This window comes from Colias croceus, chromosome 13 (assembly GCF_905220415.1).
Source record: "Colias croceus chromosome 13, ilColCroc2.1".
NCBI lineage: Eukaryota > Metazoa > Arthropoda > Insecta > Lepidoptera > Pieridae > Colias > Colias croceus.
The window spans coordinates 5117197-5141745 of record NC_059549.1 but is presented as its reverse complement, the minus strand read 5'-3'; the positions used below and the strand labels follow the sequence as shown (position 1 = coordinate 5141745).

Sequence of the window (24549 nt, the reverse complement as noted above, 5' to 3'; positions counted from 1 at the left end):
GATGTTTGAAAGTAAGTTTTTGCTCTAAATCATATTTACAAAAAAATTATATGTAGGTACCAATTCATGTAAATTATAAGTGAATTGTGTATTTTATGTGCCATCAATAATGTTATAAATTACCTACATCAATGATATTTAACTAACATATTTAACTAACTAAGTAGTTAGCTAATCCACGAAATTCCGTCTGCTCTCAGAAGGAGATCGTCTCCTTTAAAATTAAGAAAATTCCAGTCACTAGTAAATTTCTCGAAATGTATGAAGGTATGTACCTTTATTTATTGATTTGGAAAATAATATAGGCAAGTATTGGTCCATCGGATATGAATAGGAGGAATTTTGTTTGAGATTAACGTATGTTTTGCGAAATGAAATTGTTGTTCAATATTACTGTGTTGACGTTTCACCGAGAAGAGAGTAGAATTATCTACTCTTCCAGGTTTGATTTGAACCATACTTTCAAATCTTCAAAAAGTTGTTCAGTTTTGGAATAGTTTCTAAAATCCAAAACAACGAGTAAAAAGTGAATTTTAAAAGCTTTGTGGAATCAAATAAATATTTAATAAGTTTTTTGATATCCTTCTAGTATTTTTTACTAACAGGTACGTGACTTATATTTAATAACTTTATATTAAGGCGATTCAACACATGTATGACACTATTAATTTAAATGACAAATTATGCATTGATTAATAGTCTTTTAATAAAACCTTGACTCTGTGCATACATTGAGACAATTTTTTCCTTTATAAGGGAATATCGTGAGTGAGGTAGGCAGTTGAGCTTCAGGGTGTTGCAGGAGACCAGTGTGTGAGGCAACATGAGAGCTTTTGTGTATTCGGTGTTGTTTGCGATGCAAATATCGCTTATTTATTCGTCGTGTAAGTGATGTGCGAATGTCTGAAATCGACAATTTGTTTTAATCTTGTTTTTAATAGAAATTCTAATGTTAATTTCTGATAATGTGACGGTTTACATTTTGCCAAAAATGGAAAGGAATACACCACCCATGTGTCAATTTGTTGAAGAAATTCTAAATCCTCATTAAAAATAGTTATTTCTTTACTTTTTTTTTCATTTCAGATCCGCAGATATATTCCAGATGCAGATTTTGGGATACAGGTTGCCTGGCTCGGCAGATACAGATCAACGTGCCATCCCTGATCACTGGTATCAAGGAGCTGGGTACTGAAAAACTGGATCCTATGCACATTGACTACAGTCGGGTAGACCTGGCTGGTCTGAAGTTGGATATAAATAATGCGGATATCCGCGGTTATGGTTCCGCTATAGTTGATAGAGCTAGGTAATGATATATCTTTACTAATATTATAAAGCTGACGAGTTTGCTTGTTTGAACGCGCTAATCTCAAGAACTAGGTACTGGTCCGATTTGGAAAATTCTTTCGTTGTTAGATAGCCTATTTATCGAGGAAGGCTTATAGGCTATATCATTATGCTAAAAAATAGGAACGGAGCACTGCGGGTAAAACCGCGGGGCACAGCTAGTGATTATATAAAAGAAGGCAGAATACAGATACAATTAATTTGTATTACTAAACTTCAGGCTTTTCATTTGAGGAGAAGTTGAACATATTAATTATGTACCTATCCAGACATAAATAACATTTTTTACATAGGTACTGTTTATAACCGTAAATAATATTATTATGTCTTACTGAACATGTTTTAAAGGTTGACGATTGAGTGACAAATAAAGCTCCAAAAGCGAATCTTAATGAACTTTTAGTACATTTATTTTTATTTGATAGGTACAAGCTGCTCCGCGCGGTTTCATCCCCGTGGCTCCACCCCTGTTGGTTTTAGCGTGATAATATATAGCCTATAACCTTCCTCGATAAATGGGCTTTCTAACACCGAAAGAATTTTTTAAATCGGACCAGTAGTTCCCGAGATTAGCGCGTTCAAACAAACAAACAAACTCTTCAGCTTTATAATATTAGTATAGATTAAATTGATATCGTTTTTGTAGCGTTGATCCGATTTCGAGAGAATTATATTTGGTTTATCACACTGATCTATCAATGGATGCTCTATATAATGCCCAAGGAAGTGTACTCGGCTTACCGATTGCTGGTGATGGAAATATGAAAGTAGTAGCGAGTAAGTAATATAATAATTATTAGTATGGTAGTAGAAGTAGCAAGTGTTTTTGAAATTTTACTACTTTTGAAAACATTTTTTTATTGATAACATAAAAAGGCAAAATGTGGAACCGCAACTAGAAAAGTGCGATAGTTTCTCAGATAAATGTACCTATCACAAAAATGAAGGTGTGTATTGTATACGAGATAAAAAGTAGCCTATGTCCTTTCTCGGGTATCAAAATATCTCTATACAAAATTTCATGAAAATTGGTTCAGTAGTTTAGGCGTGATTGAGTAACAGACAGACAGACACAGTTACTTTCGCATTTATAATATTAGTATGGATTAGTGGCACGAGAAATGAGAAAGAAAATTGTGAATTTTTTGTTTTTAACTATTTTATAAAGTAATATGTTTCGATTACAAGTCTGATATTTCTTCATCCCTTTCCATATGTCCCAATTAAGCCGACGTTGTTTATGTTCGTTTAACTTATTTAATACAGACAATAGGTATCTTATTCATGTATTTATTAATGTTTCAGAAAATGTGGAAATAGAAACACTGATGCCATTCGACATCGTTAACGACGCTCGTGGTAGAGCTGTGATCGAACTGAAGGGAATCCAATACAGACTCAATTTTAAGGATAATGTGCGATTTGACCTCTCTAACTTGTTCTACGGTAATAAGGAATTGAGTGAGTATCTAATCTTTTGTTTATCCCGTAGGTATTTAATGTGATAGTAAGGCCGGTTGCAGAGCTTCACCGACCGTCAGTGCGTACCATCGGTCCTGACGATACGCATCAACAATGTGTATGACTCAATAATAAGTATGACTAATTAATACGTATGACAATACGCGTGCGTATGGTCGGTCTAGCTATGAACGGTTTTATGAATTTCCATACATAATATGACAAGTGCGACTAACGTACGCTCTGATGGTCGATGAAGCTCTTGCAACCGGCCTAAAAGTGTATTATAGAGATAGTATATTGTTATTTTTGAAAGAAAATCTGATAAAAATGCATTCATGCTGATTGAATTTAATTGCGATTTAACAGGTTTTGTATATTCGATTTTTTTATGTATTCAACTCGCAATGTAAGAAATTTTTATAGAAATAATGTTGCCTTCAATAATTTACTAGTTAAATACTTAAAAAAACAGGTATAAGTCATACACTTTGTATTAGAAACTCCCGTTTTTTTATCACTATCACATAGTTTAAATATTTGATGAAATAATCACTAAAATTATTATTATTTCCAGGTGACAAAATGCATGAATTTATAAATTCCAACTGGAAGGCAGTATCGGATACTTACAGCAGACCAATTTTCGACATCGCACAAGACAAGCTTTTCAAAGTGCTAAGATCTTACCTCTTGACGCAACCCCTTGACAACATTTTTAATTTCTTTTATTAGTTTCACGAAATTACGACGTTTATAAAATGAAAAATTATTTACATACCGTACATACATAAATGTTTATAAATTCTTAAATGTGTTTTTTAATTAAAAAATAAAACATGTTTGAAAACTTTTTCTGTGTATTTCTATACGAAAAAATATTCCCTGATTTGAAACAAAATAAAAGTCTTGGTGATAACTAAAGCTTGGCCAGCGTGCTGGAGAAGAAGCTTATGACACAGATATAGGTAAACCAGAATCTGATGGCAATTAGGGAAATCAAAATTTTGAGTGTGCAACCCTAGGGAAAATGGACTGAACAATTTTGATACTGTTTATTTTTTATTTTGTCCTCAATATCATTAGTCACATTAAATAAGTGGAAAATACTGTACTTAATAACGAGATATCCACTTAATATTATGTAGATACATACTTACATGTATAATTGTATAATATACTATTATACATATTACTTTTATACAGGTAATACATATTATCATTTACACATACCTATATTTGTATATTCATTACCAGTATGCCATGTGAAAATATCGATATAGGTAATGATAATGTACTTAGATCAAAACTGCTTTTAATTTTTTATAAAATAAAATAAAAATAAAATAAAACTAGGTTTATTTTCGTAAGTATTAACAGATACACACATTATAAAATTGACTTGGACAGCTTGGACTTGACGAATAGCCGTATTGGAAACTCCTGTAATAAGTTTTCATAAAATTATATTCTAATCAACAAACAATATTATAGTTACCTACATATAATATTTTTTAATTTAAAGTATCAAAATGGGTAAGTCCAATTTACCAATAAAATCTTCAAAATTGAAAATTGTGATGTGTTTGACCCTTCTTCATCGAATGTTTTTCTATACACATTATAAACAACACCTCTTGCTTGTGATCGCAGCGGCTTTTTCGACATTTTCGAAGATTTTTTAGACAAAATCCTAAAAATTATTCATCAACTGCAAAAAAGACAAATAATTTGACAACCAATTTGATAGTTGTCAAATAAGTTGCCACATGAAAATCTTTTATTTATTAAATATAAATATGCCATCAGATTCTGGTAGACCTATAACATAGTTATAGATAATACTGATATTAGTATGCACCTCGGCTTTGATTTATCACCGTGACAAATTGTATGCAGATTTCATCAAACGTACGTAAACGTCACACTTATATACATCCTTCATACATCTTTCATCCGCAGAAAATTTTAAGTTTATAATATTTATGAAAAAGACATGCGTAGGTCTTGAATTCTGAAATTATGAAAAATACTTTCATTATACATGTAAATATTACAATAACATTTTTCCATGCATATTCATTCCAATTCCTAATTTAAGTATTTGTATGTACGAAAGTATGAATGCAGGATTTTTTCAGTACTAGCTGTGCTCCGTGGTTTTACCCGCATAACGCATTACTCCTCTCCTATAAGTTTTAGTGTTATGTTTAAATATAGGATGTATGTTGACCCGACCTGTAAGTAATTGTAGATTTATACCACGACCAGACCCGATTGTAGACCACGCCCCAAGTATACTTTAAAAAAAATATTCAATCTACAGTTTAGACTTTTCTAAGATTTTTATATGTAAATGTTACGGGCAATTTGAAAAATGCGGGCACTATTCATAATGGCCAGTCTGTACTCATGGGAAATGTTATTAAACAACAATCACTTTTCCCGGTCATTATAAATAATGCCCATTCTGTATTGGGCACACTAAAAAAGTAGGTGAACTGTAGTATTCTATTTTTTTAATGAAATATTAATAAAATATAATTAGTTTAAAATAAATATTAAAAAAGGTTCCTACTAAATTCGGCAATTGCTTACTTTTACTCTATATTCGTTTGATGTAAATGCACCGTAAGAATATGATCGATTCTGTGCCATTATCTGACGTCATGGGTGTTAATTCAAACAAACTATTGATCTAAGATAAGTTTATTTAATAAACATAGATACTTATTGAGGAACTTTTAAATTACATTGATCGGTAGGAATGCGATTTTTGACTGTCGTCGAACTAATTAAAAAAGTTGAAAATATTCTCCAGGGGTTGCGTCAAGAGGTAAGATCTTAGCACTTTTAGAAGCTTGTCTTGTGCGATGTCGAAAATTGGCTTGCTGTAAGTTTCTGATACTGTCTTCCAGTTGGAGTTTATGAACTGATGCATTGAGTCACCTGAAAATGATTAGATAATTAAAAATAAATACATATATTTGAGTGTATACTCAATAAAATAATTCAACTGTGTATTGGTGATATCAAACATATTCCAGTATACTGTATAATATACAAAAATAAGTTACAAAGTTCGCAAAAACTGACAGACCCAAAAAATAAACATTTATCGACATTGCATTTTTGTCAATTTTGCTTTCAACATATTGCAGCATCTATTATTTATAGAGCAGTCTTGTAAAACTCAGAAATAAATTACATACGGAATTAATAAAAGATTAGATACTCACTCAATTCCTTATCACCGTAGAACAAGTTAGAGAGGTCAAATCGCACATTGTTCCTAAAGTGTAGTCTGGATTGGATACTCTTTAGTTCGATCACAGCTCTGCCGTGAGTGTCTTTAACGATGTCGAATGGCAACAGAGCTTCTATCTGCACATTTCCTAAAATATACAAGAATACAATTAGTCATTAGTCACGCTAGAATAAGATTAAGTCAGATTGAAGGAAGCAGCATAAGGCATTTACAGGACTTCTATAATACATTTTTAATAGACAGTTGAGTACATGTAGACTTGTACGCTAATAAGTCTTTATTGAATATTTAATTTAATTCTGAATTAACACGTCATGATACATATGGTAGGTACATTTGTAAAATACTTTAATCGTACCTATCCCATATTAGTAAACAGTATTATCTATATCTCTTTTACAAGTTAAACGAAGACTATATTGACAAAAGTCTAACGAAGAAGAAATATTTACTATACGTTATTTACAGCCATTAATTGACAATTTATTGTTATTAATTATTATTAATTACTCATACTCACTCATTATTATCCTTATATTCCCATCGCCAGCAATTGGTGAGCCGAGAAGTCTTCCTCCGGCATTGTATTCAGAATCTATAGTAATATCAGTGTGATACACCAAATATAACTGTCTCGCAAACGGATCCACGCTACAAACAAGGATTGATATCAATTTAATATTTAGCCTAAAATATAATTTCTTTACTTTTCCTTGTTGCACAATCAAAAACAAGTCTTCAATAAATATGGTTCGTTGTTGGTAAATAAGAGTACGTATACAAAAATTATTATTGAGTACATAATATGCTTAAACATGTTATCAAATAAATGCTTGATCTTCAACTAATTTTTATAATCTTAAAATTATTAAAATAATCTAATTTTTTGTTTATGTACATTTTCTCAATAATTAATTATGTAATAATTTAATTTAAATTTGCATAGTACATAATCTTAATATATATAAATCTCGTGTCACAATGTTTGTCCTCAATGGACTCCTAAACCATTTAACCGATTATAATAAAATTCGCACACCATGTGCAGTTCGATTCAACTTGAGAGATAGGATAGTTTAAATCTCAAATCGTTTTAGAGAAAGCGGGCGAAGCCGCGGGCGGTAAGCTAGTATACTATATGGCTAAGTCTAATGTGGAAGACGTCGGTCGTCTCTAGCACAGGTTTATACCTACCTAGTTGAGGCGATCGTCGAGTTTGTATAATTTATGTCATCGTATTGTTACTCAATAAATGATTTTTATTTATTTTATTTATTTATTTATTAAACTAATCAAATCTGTATGTTATAAAAATTAAAGGGTAACAATCAACGTAATATAATTTAACTTCGTAACTGTATTTAAAACTAATTCTTTAATACACATTCTTACCTAGCTCTATCAACGACAGCTTTACCATATCCGCGGATAACCGCATTAGTGAGGTCCATCTTCAGTCCAGCCAGGTCAATGCGGCCAGAGTCAATGTGCATAGGGTCCAGAACCTCTGTACCCAACTCCCTGATACCAGAGATCAGGGACGGCACGTTGATCTGTATCTGCCGAGCCAGGCATTCCGGTTCCCAAAATTTACACCTAGAGTATATCTGTGGTATAGCTGTAATAAAACAAATTATTTAATGTTTGTATATTTTGTCACCAAATAAACACACGGTTTATTTATCATTTTATTTCTATCTGTTGGTATTTCGCAACACTTAATAAAAGACTATTTTTAAATAACACTAAAACACTTACACGACGAATAAATAAGCGATATTTGCATCGCAAACAACACCGAATACACAAATGCTGTCATGTTGTCTCACACACTGGTCTGCTGCAACACCCTGAAGCTCAACTGCCTACATCACTCACGATATTCCCTTATATAAGAAAAAACTGTCATTATGGTATGCAAAGAGTCAAGGCTATTAATCAACATGCCTATAAATAAAACATATGTCAAACCGCCCAAAATGTAAATAAAAAAGTAAACTTAAGTAGCATTTGAGTAGACAATATTAGAAGTAGGTAATGTTATTTCGTTTTGTTTTTTAAAGCTTGAACAATGCTATTCTGGTTTTAAGAAACTATTTAAAAACTGAACATTTAGAGGAACGTAACATCTTACAAGTTATTTCACAATAATTGTTAAGGTTCATGTAGTACAAGTAAAAAAGAAACTTATTTTCAAAAACTTACTTCTCAATGAAAAAAAAGCATAATAGGTACCACTATTTCGAAAAATACAAAAATGCCGTATTGATTGATTACTATGTTTTAGGTATAATTTCTCTCAGAAATTTTTTTTAAATTTTATGTAAATTTTCGATCCACCCTGTCTAAAGTTTTTTGTGGTAAATTTAAGAAAATCATTTAATTTCTCCTAAAACATTTTTTTTTTAAATCTAATACTAGTTAGTACCTAGTAGTAATTCATGTGTGCATGACTCAAATAAATATAGATATGAAATATTTATCTTATGTGACATATTGCTACTGTCTTGATACTGTGATCCAATTATTTACACATTATAATATCGCGATATAATAAACTAGCTGTGCTCCGCGGTTTCACCCGCATTGCTCCGCTCCTGGTGGTCTTAGAGTGATGATATATAGCCTATAGCCTTACTCGATAAATGGGCTATCTAACACCAAAAGAATTTTTCAATTCGGACCAGTAGTTCCTGAGATTAGCGTGTTCAAACAAACAAACAAACTCATCAGCTTTATAATATTAGTATATCGATACTAATATTATAAAGCTGAAGCATATAATTATTATTAATTAAGCATATAATATATATTTTCTCTAAACACTTGTAGATTTTTTCTCCCTTTTATAATATTATGTAAGGGGCGGACCCATCGGCCGTTATAAATTTGTTCTTTTGTTTTGTGTTGTTGATTTTTGTTTTGGCTCTACGTTCTACGTCCAACATTCTATGTTTTAATAAATAATTTTTCATAAGGCGTAGGCCTTATGAAAAATTATTTATTTCAGCAAAAAACACAATAACAATACAAATTTAATAATTTAAGATTTTGCTGTAACTTAGATACTACCGGATATATTGAATGGGTTGGGTATTAACCTAAGAAATAGTATTACTAAAATAAATATCAAACCTAAACTCAAGCAATATAGTTAGCCCAATTGTAGTTATGATTGTTATTGTTGTAAAAAATTGTCTGCATATTATGTAAACATTATTTAGTCTTCACTTATAAAAATTGTTAAACAGTTAAACCGAAATTGTCATTATGTAAATTACTGTATACGAACATTATTATAAACCTCAGTAGTCAGTGGTATTTTAAGTCACAACTGTACACTTATGTTTGTAAACCTTATTGTTTCTGATAATAAAAAAAAATAAAAATTACTTATAAGTATTACCTATAGCTCCCACACTAAGAGAACTTGTGTTTATGCATTTCGTCTTGCATTGAATGTAAAACAGAAAATGCTTATGAGACTGATAGGTACATTTTAACACTTTATACACAAATTTAAGAAAATTTAATCTATCATTAGTTACTATAATTTTTTGCACATGTGAATAACATGACTACTGCTCAAAATGGTGAAAAAAGCATCGTGAAGAAACCAGCATGCCCAAGAATCAAAAGTTCGACGACATGACGTGTCAACCCGTAGGTATTTAACTTAGCGTTGTGAATTATGAGTTAACTGCTCGTCAGAAGGAGCTATTTGTGCTAAGGTGAAATATTTAATGTTAATTTCTTACTATCTTACCACAAAAAACTTTAGAAAGGTTTTAACATTAAGCATGGGTTCTCTTTAATCTGGTTTTGTCGTATTTCACATAGACAACTCACGATCCCTGGTTTAAAGTAAGACTGTGCTTAAATTATTATTATCTTGTGGTAATACCATTATTGTTTAGCTATTGGGGTACCACATAAGGTATTCCAATTTTCAAAATAAATTGTATGATCCACACAGTTAATAGCTGTATAAAAAAGCATTCATTGAAATCTGTACAGTGGGTACGGATAAGCGTTGAAAATTACAAATACACACATTATTTACACTAATATTATAACGAGGAAAACTTTGTTTGTTTGATTGTAATGAATAGGCTCATAAACTACTGGACCGATTTAAAAAATTCTTTCACCATTCGGAAGCTACATTATCCACGAGTAATATACCTAGGCTAGGTTTTATCCAGGGAATCCCACGGGAACGGGAACTATGCGGGTTTTTCTTTGAAACGCGGGCGAAGCCGCAGGCGGAAAGCTAGTTTTGAAATATTTTTGTTCTGTTACGTAACTGTTCTAACCGTTATGATTTTTTTTAAATACCGACTCAATGTAAATACATACTTTACGTATACGCTTTTATAAGTAACACTATATTATTTTCTAGATTAAAATTATTTTCAAATTGAAGTTAGAGCTTAAACAAAAAACATAGTTTAAAGTGTTCATCTTTTTGAATATATTATTAAGTTTTAGCAGCTTTGTTTACTATATGAAACTTAACAATCATTGTGAAATAATTCGTAAGATGAACCGATCCTTTTATATCTGCACATGTTGTTCAGGTTTAAAATAGATTCTAAAACCGAAATAAAATTGTGAAGCAAAAGTAAAAACTTTGAAAAATAAACCAAATAAACCAAAATGACATTCTTCTAATATTGTTTAAATACTATAATATTTAATATTATGGGGTTCTCATTAAATTTATATTCAGACAATGCACCGCATGTTTTATTTATAGGTATTTTGAAAAAGCATTTTTTGCAAAACCTTGACTCTGGTATACATTGTCGTGTACAAGTTTTTTCATATATAAAGGAAGATTTTGAGTGAGGTAGGCAGTTGAGCTTCAGGGTGTTGCAGGAGACCAGTGTGTGGAACAACATGACATCTTTTGTGTATTCGTTATTGTTTGCGATGCAAATATCGCTTATTTATTCGTCGTGTAAGTGCTTTAGTGTTCTTTAAGAATAGTTATTTTTTAAATGTGTAGCAAGTGACTAGATAGAAACAAAATGATAGACAATTGTACCAATTTGCTGAAGATATATTCAATATCGCTTCTCGGCCTTTTGTCTAAGATCAAAGTCTATTATACATATATTCAAGCATCCGCCCCGGAATGGCACGAAAGGATGCGGGTTCGAGTCCCGCCTCGTGATCGAATTTTTTATATTCTTTATAAATTTATAAATTTATATATTCAAGCATTTTATGAATGTTTTTATTTCATTACAGCTATACCGCAGATAAATTCTAACTGTATGTTCTGGGATTCGAGATGTCTGGCTCGGCAGGTACAGATGAACGTGCACGCCCTGGTCTCTGGTATCAGGGAGTTGGGCACAGAGGTGTTGGACCCTATGCACATTGAATCTGGCTGCATTGACCTGGCTGGACTGAAGATGGACCTCACTAATGCAGTAATCCGCGGTTATGGTAAAGCTGTCATAGATAGTGCTAGGTAAGAATATATTCAAATTTATAAAACACAAGACACTTTTTCGGTTTTCTTTTAGTTACATACAAATTTTTTGTCTGAATATCAAGCAATGATTTGACAGCAAATTGAGCATGTGTCCATCCTCATGTTATACATCCTACTAACTTTTGTACCTACTTTCTAAATTATCGTCGTGATAATATTATGTTTTATTATGGAACGCGTATTTTGTAAGTTTGTTTGAGTAAGCAAAGAAAATTACACCCAAAATTGAATTTTAACCTATTTTAGTTTATTTTCATTTTTATATTATTAAATCGATATCAATCCTTGTTTGTAGAGTCGATCCGTTTACGAGACAGTTATATTTGGTGTATCACACTGATATAACTCTAGATTCTGAATACAATGCCGAAGGAAGACTTCTCAGCTCACCAATTGCTGGCAATGGACATATAAAGATATTAATGAGTGAGTAATATAATAATAAAATATAAAAAAAATGTGAAGCATTTAGTTACATTTGTATACCCATAATATTTCTATCTCTCTTTCCTACGTATATCAATTAAAACTTGAGTTTCTATAGGTAATTACTAATTATTAAGATAATATGCATTTCGGGCTTTATGGAACATAGAATATTATACAAGTTGTGATGATTTATATTTATTTATCTATTTAGGATCGATATTTTCGTTTTGTCTGAATTGAAACGTTCAGTTAAGTTTATGAGTTGAAGTGCTTTGAAACAAAATTTTACTTCAAAAGCTTTGCAGGACTCTCCAGTACACAAATGTCTTAAAAATTGACATAGAAGTCCTGTAAATGCCTTATGCTGCTTCCTTCAATCTGACTAATTTTATTCTAGCGTGACTAATGACTAATTGTATTCTTGTATATTTCAGGAAATGTGCAGATAGAAGCTCTGTTGCCATTTGACATCGTTAAAGACTCTCATGGCAGAGCCGTGATCGACTTGAAGGGAATCGAATACAGACTACACTTTAGGAATAATGTGCGATTTGACCTCTCTAACTTGTTCTATGGTGATAAGGAATTGAGTGAGTATCTAATGTTTAGAACATCCCACTGTAGTTCTGTGTGTAATAAAAGTACATATGCAAGTAAGAGTGTAAGTCGTAAGAATAAAATATGAGTGCTGAATTAATTACATTTGGATAGTTTTTTAGACTTTTAATTGAGTATACAACATTTTTATTGAGTAACATGATCACTTCATCAAGTTTAGTTTATTATAATCATAGCTTCAAATGTATGTTAGAGGTGAAATTAACAATTTTCTTCAATTTCCAGGTGACTCTATGCATCAATTTATTAACTCCAATTGGAAGAAGGTATCGGAAACGTACAGCAGACCAATTTTCGACATCGCACAAGACAAGCTTTTAAAAGTGATAAGATCTTACCTCTTGACGCAACCCCTGGAGAATATTTTCCATTTTTTTGACTAGTTTTACGACATCCATTATAATCATAAGTACTTTACCATACCTACCGATACATTTGTAAATTAGCTTTTGCATTTTTGTGACCAGTTTGTGTAGTATAATTTACTTTTCATTGTATTTTTTTCACATTTAAATTTTGTTCATATAAGCGTTATTAACATTAATAATAAGTTTTAATTAATTTGTAATATAGAATGAAAGATCAGTACAATAAAGGAAACTACTATCAACTACAATCTACATTAAATACATTACGAAATTTGTCAAAATTAATTGAGTTGTGATTTATATTATGTAAATCTTAATATTTACTGGTTAATGTTTGTTGTATGCAACATTCTTATCTTGTATGAATATTATTGGGATTAATAAACAAATATTTCACATACTATTATATCGTTTTATTTTTAATAAAGTTAAAAATAAATTATGGTATAGGCCACAGTCGATCCTCTGATAAAAAAATATTTATTTTTATGATGACAGAAGCGTTAATGCTTTATTGTTTTTTGTTATATTTTTTACTTGAACTTTACTAAAGAATAATCGCGGAAATCGTTACATGCACTATTCTTCTTATTTGTAACAAAGTGAAGGACAAGGCTTTCGATTGAGAATTATTTTTGTTAATCGGATTCCAAGATATAAAAATAAACCTCCTCGGCATTTTGATTAATCCATAGTTCAAGCTATGTAGCTTATCTTTTTTTAATTTCATGTATCCTGAATATTTGGATAACATAGGTATTTACGAAAACCCTTTTGCTATTCGATGTTTAAAAATGTATTTAACATGATGATTTTAGTAAAAGTTATTTAACAATCTAATTTTTTTAGATGCAGACACTTTATTATTAGTTTATAGAAATTACTAAATGTTTAGTGTCTTTTACTGTAAAAAAAAATTACATAATTCTTGCTCGTTTAGTGAAAAATGTGTTTCTCTTTGCTAAAAACACAAAAGATGTCTTTATAACAATAAAGTCTTTATTCTTTTATAAAGTACTTTATCTACTTACAAAAAAACCAATAACTTTTTTCTAATATCAACTATTGTGTTTAAAAAATTAAAACTAGCCACTCTCTTGATAAAAACATTTTTAAATCGGTCTAGTAGGTAGTTTCGGAGCCTAGACAATTCAATCATCATCATCATCATCATCATCACTATCATCATCAGCCCATATGACTTCCCGCTGCTTGAACACGAGCCTCCCGGGATCAGGTCGTAAACCACCACGCAGGCCAAGTGCGGGTTGGATGTCATGTCGTCGAACTTTTTGTTTCTTCCTGACGATCTTTGCCTTCACCGTTTAGAGCAGAGGTGGATAAGTAAATAAAAAAAAAAATAAATAAAAAAAAATAATAAATAAAAAATTGAAAAATCAATTTATTCGCACGCTCGCCTGGTCTCGAACCTCCGACTTATTGAATTCAAACAAACAATCAAGTCTTTCCTCTTTACAATATTTATAAAGAAAAATCACTTTAAGTTGTTCTTTTCTAATATAAATATTTCTGAACATTTATCAAATTTGTGGCTATCCGCCGGATTGGCGTGAAAGGATGCGGGTTCGAGTCCCGCCTCGTGATCGAATTTTCTCCATTATTTTATTTATAAATTTATACATAAATATTTATAAAGCATTTGAATGCAATAAAACCAAAAATATCACATTAAAATTTTGTAGCTTTTTTTTAATTTTCGCCATGCAGTAAGTACTTGAATATATTATATTATACGTTTCCGGTCACACAAAAATACAACTCAGCACTAAGCTAAGCTTGTTAATCCAAACTTAATATTATAAATGCGAAAGTAACCCTGTCTGTCTGTCTGTTACTCAATCACGCCTACTGAACCAATTTTTATGAAATTTAGTATAGAGATATTTTGATACCCGAGAAAGGACGTAGGATACCGGAAATCCCACGGGAACGGGAACTATGCGGGTTTCCTTTGAAAACGCGAGCGAAGCCGCGGGCGGAAAGCTAAACATAAATACATCTCCATTTATAAAATAAACATCAAACGTATATGAATATCTGAAAATCAACAATTAATATTTATTTTGCGGTCGAGAAAGAACTGAACTGAAAGAACCCTTTGATGCTATAATCTGCAATTAACTGCGCCAACGATCTATTTGATACAATTTGAGCTTAATTTAAAAGTAAAAAAATGTAATAAAAGTAAATTAAGCATGACGTTTCCAACAACCTATTATATGCATTTATTCTTCATCACTTTTGTTTCCGCTTGTTCACAATAAACTCAAAAACTGATACACAACTCCGATAAAGATTCACTATTACAAACGTACAATTTTATAATTGTAACAAAGAAAACAAGCATCTTGTGAGCTTTCTTGGATATCCTAGGATATTTATTTCTATGAACAATGGCATATTATATCCTAAGTAGGTCTATGTTTAACAGTCTCCGTGCTATAATTGCGAAAGAAACATTGATCGAATCCAAATGAAGGCAAAATTTTCAATAAAATCGGTTCAGCCTTTTAGCAGGAGTTCAGTGACAAACACAAGCACATAATACTATTAAAACATAGGATAATTTACAATTTAAATATAACTTCTCAGGAGCTTTTGCAACATAAGTGTTCTCCCGAAAAAATTCGATCGTTGTAACTAAATCCAAATCAAAACGCCAACGCAAAATTTAATGCGACTTTAGTAATAAAAAATTAATATTAATTTAGTACAATTTACTACAGCTTACTACATGACATTTGTATTTTTATTTTCAAAAGTTTTAAGTTATTTTATTAAATTATTTATCTGGCTATTTGAATGAATTTAAAATTATCCAGACCAGTTTAATAGGATTATTTCTGTAAAAAGATATTGATTGTTTTAAAGTTTCATCACCATTTTGAAATTCTTCAGATTTCACAATTCGATGTCACAAGTTGTTCAAAGTTCACGACTTTTTTTGTCCTTTTTATTTTTGAATTCTTATTAATCGATTCTTTGAATAAACTGGTCTACATTCTTTTTTATTTTTAAACCTATATAATGTGTACTTCATCTGTATTTTCCGTAGTTGGTATTCACTACCATAGCTGGCTACTTTTAAATTTTATTTTTAGTGTAATATAAATATAGTAAAATGAATTTTTTTATTTGTTTTTCTTTATTATTAAGTTGTTGTGAATTTGTTTATCCATACGGTAAGTATTATTTACAGAACTTGTTTTAATATTTTTGGAATTTAAATGAAGAGTTTTAAAATTGAGTAGATATTTGAATGCAATAAAACCCCTTTTTTAATTGTCAAGTACATATATCAGTAGTACTGAGTTTAAAAATAACTTAAGTTGCTCATAGCTAGCTTGTTCAATATTTTTTTAGTTTAAACATGATTTATAAATTACCTGTCTCTCTTTTTTATTTACGAGTAAAGTATATAATAAACTTATAAATCTTTTTTTAATACTTAATATATAAAAGGCAGATTTTATCTTGTGTGACTGTAATCAATTTGATAAAAAAAAGTAAAAAATTATGATCGCTTCTCACATCTTATTAAATCTATGAACTTTTAAAAATTATCCTGAATATTTTTCTAAATAAATTTTTAAGACTTTTACGCCGTTTCGCTGCCGCACGCGAATGCTTCGGTGTACTAACGGCGTTAGACCAGAAAAAATATTTATTAAACGTATGTTGAAACATACGTTTAATAAATATTTTAAAAAATAAAAAATAATAAAAAAATAAAAAATATTTATTAAACGTATGTTGAAACATACGTTTAATAAATATTTTTTATTTTTTTTAAATGAATTTTTCAAAATTTATTTTCAGTGTTTCCGTCAATAGAGAAATGCCACTATTCGGATTCGATTTGTTTAAGAAACTCGTTTCAAAATGCCCTGCCAAAGTTTGCAGATGGCATACCGGAGTTGGGTATAGAAAGAATGGATGAACTGGTTATACATGATAAAACATATAAATTAGGTGGATTAGACTTAACTATAAAGGATGGGAGATTAAAGGGACTGAAGACCACTATTTTCGATTATGTTAGGTATTTTGATTGTTGTTTTTTTTTTATGTAAATTAAAAGAATAGTGGAAAAACATATTTTGTCACTGAATTGTTCATGAATTTTCCTCGGAATCAGTCAGAATTATTCATTACTCCTTCTGATAACTTTGTCACTTTAAATAATGTAAAAAATCATAAATTAAAATATTTTGGGCATTTGGAATATTTTTTTAACCAAAAAAAGTGTTGAGTATAATTATTTTGTTATCTACTTATTGTATACACTTTCGTGAATTCTTTATATAACTTATTTTATGGCTTTTCAGTATGGATATGGACAAAAAGGTTCTCAGAACGGATTATCATGTACAGAAATGTTCGATGAGGGGTAAATATTTTGGAGTAGGGAATATAAAAGTTTTACCTTTAAAGGGAGGTGGAGAAATGTTTATGAAGTTCCGTAAGTATGAAATAATTTATCATCTATACTAATATTATAAAGCAGCAGAGTTTGTTTGTTTAAACGCGCTAATCTCCGAGGAAAGCTATAGGTTATATTATATCATCACGCTAATATCAACAGGAGCACTGCAGTGAACATAGCATGCAATAGCATGCTATGCCTTCAAGCCACACCTCCACCCGTCGGAGTGGAGAGCGTGTGGTTTTTCGTTACGGAATTTCTGGATTCGGTCCCCGCGCTCAAGGCCCGCGATAGAAGCTATGCAATAGCTTAAAAAAAATGTATCGAAATCCGTTGCTTAGTTTTAAAGATAAGCATACAGAGAACGTGACTTTGGTGTTTGTAATATTATAGGAGCGCATCGCCAACAGTTTGGCGAAAATTTGTTAATAGTGTTAAAAAAAACTGTATCTATTTTCATTTATTACTATTTCTGTGTTTCAGGAAATGTTGCAATAAATCAAACTGTTACATTTGATATGGAAAAAAGGGCTAACGGAAAAGTCTACATCATTCCCAATAAATATGAATTCGACTTCGATGTGAAAGATTATGCGCATTTCAATTTGACCAATTTATTTAATGGGAATAAAGAATTAGGTAAGGAATTTTATGATTGTTGTATATTTTGTTAGAGATTTGGTTGATATTTCGATAAAATGTATAGCCAAATATTAGGTTTATTAATGTGTTTAATTTCTATAATGTTAACGAAGTTTCGCACCTGTTGTTTCGAATTGCACAATTTTAACACATTTTTAATTTTATTCTTTATTATTCTTATAAGAATTAGAAATAAAAAAACTACATGGCAAGTTATCTTTCTGTGCCTATATTTAATAAGTTCATAGTAATATGTGCCCGATTTTAATTATTTGGTAATTAATTATTATTACTTGACATAATGTCGTGTGTGCGATGGTTATAATGTCATGGTCATTCAAAATCAGTAACCAATACTTCGACAAGTTATCTGACCATATTCGTGGTTTGCAATTCTGGTTACAATTTACAACCAAACAACAGGTTCTGAAAAAATATATACTATGTATACCAATATAATATTATATACCATCGATGTATCTTATTCTAGTACGGAAAGTGATATTTTTAAACATTCCTTTTAATTTAAACATATTTTACAGTTTACATTTAATTTTTATAGCTTCCAAATGCTTTATAAATATAATTTTTTTAAAGAATACAAAAAAAACCGATCACGAGGCGGGATTTGAATGCGAGTATTTCGCCACTGAAGAAAAAAACTATAAGAAAATATTTTGTTTTATTTTTTATTTTATTAAAATTAACCTTTTTATCCAGGTGATACAGTGCTCACATTCCTGAATAATAACTGGAAAGACGTATCTTCAGAGTTCGGTAGACCAATGATGAAACAGCAAGCGTCGCAGATATTTTCAAATATCGTCAAATATCTCTCAAATTCACCTGTGGATGAAATATTCGCTCAATAATTTAAACGTGTTTATGAATAAATCTAAAATTTGTGTGTTTGCCTGTAAGATCGGATTATTGGAATTAAATCCAAAATATGTCACTTGAGTTACAGAGTTAGGTTTATAAAATGTTTTTTAAGTGATGTAAAGGAGATAGCAGTTTATTGTGGATTGGCAAAATGGTTAAGTATTAAACTATCCTGGTAAAATTCGGAATTTAAAACAAAAACCTAATGGTAATGTACCATTAGGTAAATTACCAGATAGTGTATAAAATTTATAGGTAATTATAAAAGTTTGTGATACAATAGACTTATTAAAATTTATTGAAATATATTTTTAAGTTTTATATGTGTTTTATTTTGGTGATATTATATCTGTAGGTACACGATACAATAGGTACCCTCATTTTACTCCAAGTTTAACGAACTCTACATCATTAATTATAAAGATATTTAAATACTAACTGCCTAGAGTTATTTTCAATAAGAAATAAGAATACAACAAATTGGATTTCGCAAGTCTTTTATAAATTGTAGTTTAGTATCAGAATTGAACCTGGCTTCTGCCCTACGGTGAACCAAAAGGAAAAAATACTGTAAAGTTTATTAATTATTTGTCTGGTAATTAACGTTGTTAATTTGGTTACTTCTTACAATAGCTATTTGATAATTAAAAAAAAAAAAAACAAAATGAATGCATGATATTATTTACAAACAATTTTATTTACTTTACTAGTTATTTTTATTGTTTACAAACTTGACCTTGAACCAAAATTAAGGAAATCAGTTTTTAAAGGCACTAGCTGATCTCGTATCTATTCAGTTTTCACGTCTCAACATATTGTTATAATATCTAATTTTTGTAGCTGAAGTATAAGCAAGCTATTTATTTTATTTTTTTTTATTTATTTATTTCATTTATTTCAGATTAATTTAATATCCATATATTTGTTAGTAAAATTGCCTTAAAAACTATGTTAGTATTATAATTCTATTTAATATTAAAAACAATCTTATTTCCTTTTACAACCTGCTTGAGACATGGATTTTGACCCAATGTCTCAAGACATTGCTGTCCCATCTGTCCACGAAGACAGCTAGGATGCTGCTGGACGATTGCCGGACACGGCGCATCATGGATGCCGCTCTTTTTCGCATGATTGCGTGGAATCCGTCAGTGCGCGCCTCCGCAAACATTCCTGACGCACTGCAGTATCTCGGCAACCCCAGCAACATCCTAAACATATTATTATACTGAACCCGGAGGGTATTGATCGCCCTCTGGGTGTAACTAACCCATAGGCTGCACGTGTAAAAGGATTGGCAAAATGCTTTAAAAAGACTCACCTTTACTTCGCGAGAGCAGCGTGCAAACCTACGGGCCAGCATGTTACCCCTGACGGCCAACGCCCTCCTCTCCCTCTCAATGTCGGCGTCATCCACGAGTTCATCCGTGACCCAGTGGCCCAGATACTTGTATTGAGAGACCCTCTGTAATGGTGTATGGTCGAGAAACACCGGCGGTACTGTGTCAACTCTAAAACCACGAGATTGAAACACTAAAAGGTTACTCTTCTTAACATTATATCTGAGCCCGTGGGCCACGGCAAATTCTTCACACTTTTCTAAAAGTTTCCGTAACGCACTGATTGAGGGAGCCAACAAAACCATGTCGTCCGCGTAACTTAAATTGTTGACAAATTTACCGTCAATCGAGCAGCCGACACCAGTTCTATTGAGCCCCCCAATCAGCTCATCCACATAAAGGTTAAAGAGCCGAGGAGACGTCAACCCCCCCTGTCTCACTCCGCACTCCAACCCATACGGTTCAGAGAACACGTTATTCCACCTCACCGCATTAATCTGGTGGCCATACCAATACTCAAAAAGACCAATTAACTCCTCTGGAAGCTCCGTTTTATTCCTTAACTTCTGCCAAAGGAGATCATACGACACCATCTCGAAGGCCTTTGATAGGTCCAGAAAACAGGCATATACGGGGGTTTTCCTCTTTGTGTAGTATTGGACCGTTTGCTTTAGACAAAAAACAGCAGTTTCGGTAGACGAACCGGCTCTAAAGCCAAACTGTGCCTCGTCCAACTTTAGGTGCTTGCATAAATATCTGTCCAGCAAACCGTCCAACACTTTCGCCAATATCGTGGCCAACGAGATGGGTCTATAGTTCGACTTATCCGAAGAGTCGCCTGTTTTATTTTTAAGTATCGGCACGACCACAGTTTTAATACAATCTTTCGGCAAATATGAGTGTCTAATGCATAGTGTGAAAAACATAGCTAAAATTCGCGGTAAATGAGAGCCAGCATTGACCAGATGCTCAACACTGAGACCGTCATATCCAGGGGATTTACCTCTTACCATGTTTTTAATTACCGACGCCACTTCTATCGCCGTGATTTGGACCGGATTACAAACAGACGGATGGTTCTCAGTGCTGGACACCTGCCGCCGCTGGCTTAATGGTTCAACTCTAAAATGATCCCTAAACAAGTTAGCTATGCTCATGGCGTCAGTAGCGTCACCGACACTGAGAGGAATTCCTGCTCTATGGTTCAACTTGTTAGTTTGCTTCCAGAAATTTTTGAAATCCCTTTTAGCGTGTAGTGAGGCCAGAACATCCATTTTCATCATTTGCTCGTTATTTTGGCACCATTTCAGTTTTTTCTTAAACTCTTTACGTGATTCAACCATGTTATTGTAGATAGGCCCGGTATTAGGCCGGCCACAGATCAACCATTCCTTAAAGAAAGTACGGGCTTTTTGATGCAGAGGATGCACATGTTTGTTCCAGCCAACCACTCGCTTCCTATGATGACGATGACCAGACGTACAGATATGACTGGCCACCGCGGCTTCTGACATAATACTTATAATATTAGAATACATTTTATCTATAATTATCGTGTGTTGTATATCTTTACACATATTATCATGACAGTCACTCAATTCAATTGGCAAATTAACATTCTTAAAGTGCGATTGACATAGGCTGTGGTAATGATTTATTTGGCTACAATTACGATCACCCCACAACACCTTGCTTAGGCTGGATAAATTAACACTAGATACAGGTTGCAGTACATTAATGTTACAATTAATCTCAAGAGGTAGATGATCAGACCATGTGGAATTGTAATGAACATTAACATCAGAAACAGAACGCCAAGCGGCCTCGGTCACAACGCAATGATCGAGCCAACGTGTAGTTCCGTGTGCGTCACTAACAAATGTGAACGTGTCAGACATAATACCTAATTTTAAAATATCAGCGCACAACCATTTTTGATCTTGACAAAATTTCAATAATTCCCTACCAAACAGTGTGTGTGGGTGTGCATTAAAGTCTCCTAAAATAAAAACAGAGGCGATATTTGTACTGTCAATAATAGCACTTATTTCACTTAAGCACTCTGTAAAGTCAGGTAAGTTCTCACTGTTATCAACGGGCATATACACTGAAAAAACTAGAAATGACCTGTCATACACCTGAACACTTATTGCGGCTAGCCGCACACTATTGCACTGAATTACAGACACTGCCTTAAACGCACTTTTACGCCACAATAACCCCACTCCGCCGTGAGGCCTTCCTCTTATGATACCAGCCGAGTTATCTACAGCCGACGTTCCCGTAAACCCGTAGTCGCGGTTTATACTCCCCAGGAACTGCAAGTCATGCGGAAATAGCCACGTTTCCTGCAGAGCTAGTATGTCGGCCTGTTGGCATAATTGCCTAATATAATCCACAGAACGTATAGCCGACTTACAGTTAAAAGTAATAAATTTACATTGTAGTCTTGGTGCACTATTGTTGGCCATTTTGGTTCTTATTATATAACTTATCTGTATCATGCAGTCTGCGTCTGAAGTGTACAAAACGACGAAAAGAAATACCTTCGGGCCATAGAGTATTATCCAAAAATAGCTCCAGTTTGTGCCTAGGCACAAATACTTTATAAGCATTATATTCCTTTTCCTGTTTCATTTTTATTGCTTCAATGTTTACATCCACTTGCGTTTTATCCTTAATATAGTTTGATATGTCTAAAAGCGAGGTAGCCTTATCAACATTATTTATAAATAAAGGAATTTTTACTTCGGCGGCCTTGAATTTACTCTCCGCATTAGTTAAAGCTTTTCCTTTTTGACCAATAAATCTGTTTCTATTTTTATTTTTCTTTTGAACAATAGTCCAGTTGGAATCCATATTTACGTTACTTAATCCTTCAGAACGCACAATATCAGCGAACGAAGCTCGCGCATCGCATTGGTTTGAATTCAATAGAATAGCGCGAGATTCACCGACAGCTGTGAGGCCACTCACCTTTGCGTTCCGTCTCAGTGCATGCGTACTCGATAACGGCTGCTCAAGTGAAGAAACCGCGGTGCGGGCCTCCACGCGCCCGGCCGGCGACGACGACGTAATAGGCTTAGGTGCGACCGAGACAGCCTCATTGCAACGTTCTTCCGCGCGCGAGCGAGGTGGTTGCTCCGCACTCGGGTCGTTCACCTCCTTTGTTTGCGAACAATGCGCTAGCGCCGGCTTAGGAGATAGATAACATGAATCATCTGATTCATTATTACACACAATATAAGCACCGCGCTTCCGATTAATATTTTTAAAGCTGTTGTTTAGTAAATGAGTATTAAAACTATCACTGCCCGATAGACTTTTGATGCATTCCTCTCTTACTTTAGACAGCTGATCGTTCGTTACATACGTATTCTTAATATTTATTATATCATTTTGGATTATTAGAATATCCTTTAACAGCCTACTTACGTCTACGTGGTCGAACGTAATTGGTGGCAGTTTATTCAAATTCCGTGCAACAAAAATGGGTAGCTTCTCTGGTTCAACAATCTTGAATATTTCAATCATATCATAAAGATCCTTATCGTTTTTTCCATCCTTGTTTTTGCGCTTGATATTGCGTTTATCCGTACATTTAAACAAAATCTCCTTAGCAATTTCGATATCTTCCTTCGTAAAGGCTGTAGCACATATTCTCGCTAGACTTTCACTGTCCATCACCTCATGCTTATTTTGCACAAAAGTTAGTAATTCATTGATAACTAACTTATTTACTAGCTCGGAACCGTTATTAACTGAGTTCAACGACATCGCGCGCCGATTAGTCCGAACGAGACGAACACCCGAGACAGACTGCTGAATTAAATGTTAAGACTTTAAATTAATCAAAAACAAAATCTTACAAGTTTCTTTACACAAAATTTAATATTACATCATCATCAGCCCATATACGTTCCCACTGCTGGGACACGGGCCGCCTATGAGGGTATAAATCCACCAAGATGCAGCTGACCAAGTGGCGGTTGACACATGTCGTTGAACTTTTAATTCTTCGACAAGTAATAAATTCGAAAGGTAATAAATAGGTGATGGAAATTTTTATCGGGAACGGGTGGCGTATGATTAGAGAGTTGTGCAAAACTGTTAGCATAACAGTAGCCTAATTATAAAATAAATAAATCGAAGGATTTTTTTTAACAACAACCTTAGCAACAACCATAGCTTTTTCAGCAACCTTAAGGTTGCTGATAGTTTTACTCGTATAAAGCTCC

The 24549-nt window shown here is 32.5% G+C and overlaps 5 protein-coding genes across 5 annotated transcripts; 3 read left to right on the top strand and 2 right to left on the bottom strand.

The window, feature by feature from the left end:
- Window positions 1-786: 786 nt before the first annotated feature.
- LOC123696872 (circadian clock-controlled protein daywake-like) lies at window positions 787-3653 on the top strand. Its single transcript, XM_045643252.1, has 5 exons — window positions 787-884; window positions 1087-1309; window positions 1997-2127; window positions 2656-2811; window positions 3389-3653. The coding sequence occupies exons 1-5, from the start codon at window positions 824-826 to the stop codon at window positions 3544-3546; spliced, it is 729 nt and encodes a 242-aa protein (XP_045499208.1). The 5' UTR covers window positions 787-823; the 3' UTR covers window positions 3547-3653.
- Window positions 3654-5577: 1924 nt separating this feature from the next.
- Window positions 5578-7924, bottom strand: LOC123697048 (circadian clock-controlled protein daywake-like). Its single transcript, XM_045643466.1, has 5 exons — window positions 7838-7924; window positions 7472-7697; window positions 6600-6730; window positions 6051-6206; window positions 5578-5760 (listed from the first exon to the last, which is right to left on the bottom strand). Exons 1-5 carry the CDS (start codon window positions 7896-7898, stop codon window positions 5603-5605), a joined length of 732 nt encoding a protein of 243 aa, XP_045499422.1. The 5' UTR covers window positions 7899-7924; the 3' UTR covers window positions 5578-5602.
- A 3089-nt stretch (window positions 7925-11013) lies between these two features.
- On the top strand, window positions 11014-13246 carry LOC123696912 (circadian clock-controlled protein daywake-like). The gene is made up of 5 exons (XM_045643300.1): window positions 11014-11042; window positions 11336-11561; window positions 11881-12011; window positions 12449-12604; window positions 12858-13246. The coding sequence occupies exons 1-5, from the start codon at window positions 11015-11017 to the stop codon at window positions 13013-13015; spliced, it is 699 nt and encodes a 232-aa protein (XP_045499256.1). The 5' UTR covers window position 11014; the 3' UTR covers window positions 13016-13246.
- A 2841-nt stretch (window positions 13247-16087) lies between these two features.
- Window positions 16088-19145, top strand: LOC123696883 (circadian clock-controlled protein daywake-like). The gene is made up of 5 exons (XM_045643264.1): window positions 16088-16203; window positions 16841-17063; window positions 17350-17483; window positions 17931-18086; window positions 18810-19145. Exons 1-5 carry the CDS (start codon window positions 16143-16145, stop codon window positions 18959-18961), a joined length of 726 nt encoding a protein of 241 aa, XP_045499220.1. The 5' UTR covers window positions 16088-16142; the 3' UTR covers window positions 18962-19145.
- Window positions 19146-22768: 3623 nt separating this feature from the next.
- LOC123697047 lies at window positions 22769-24088 on the bottom strand. The gene has a single exon (XM_045643465.1). It carries the CDS (start codon window positions 24086-24088, stop codon window positions 22769-22771), a length of 1320 nt encoding a protein of 439 aa, XP_045499421.1.
- Window positions 24089-24549: the final 461 nt, after the last annotated feature.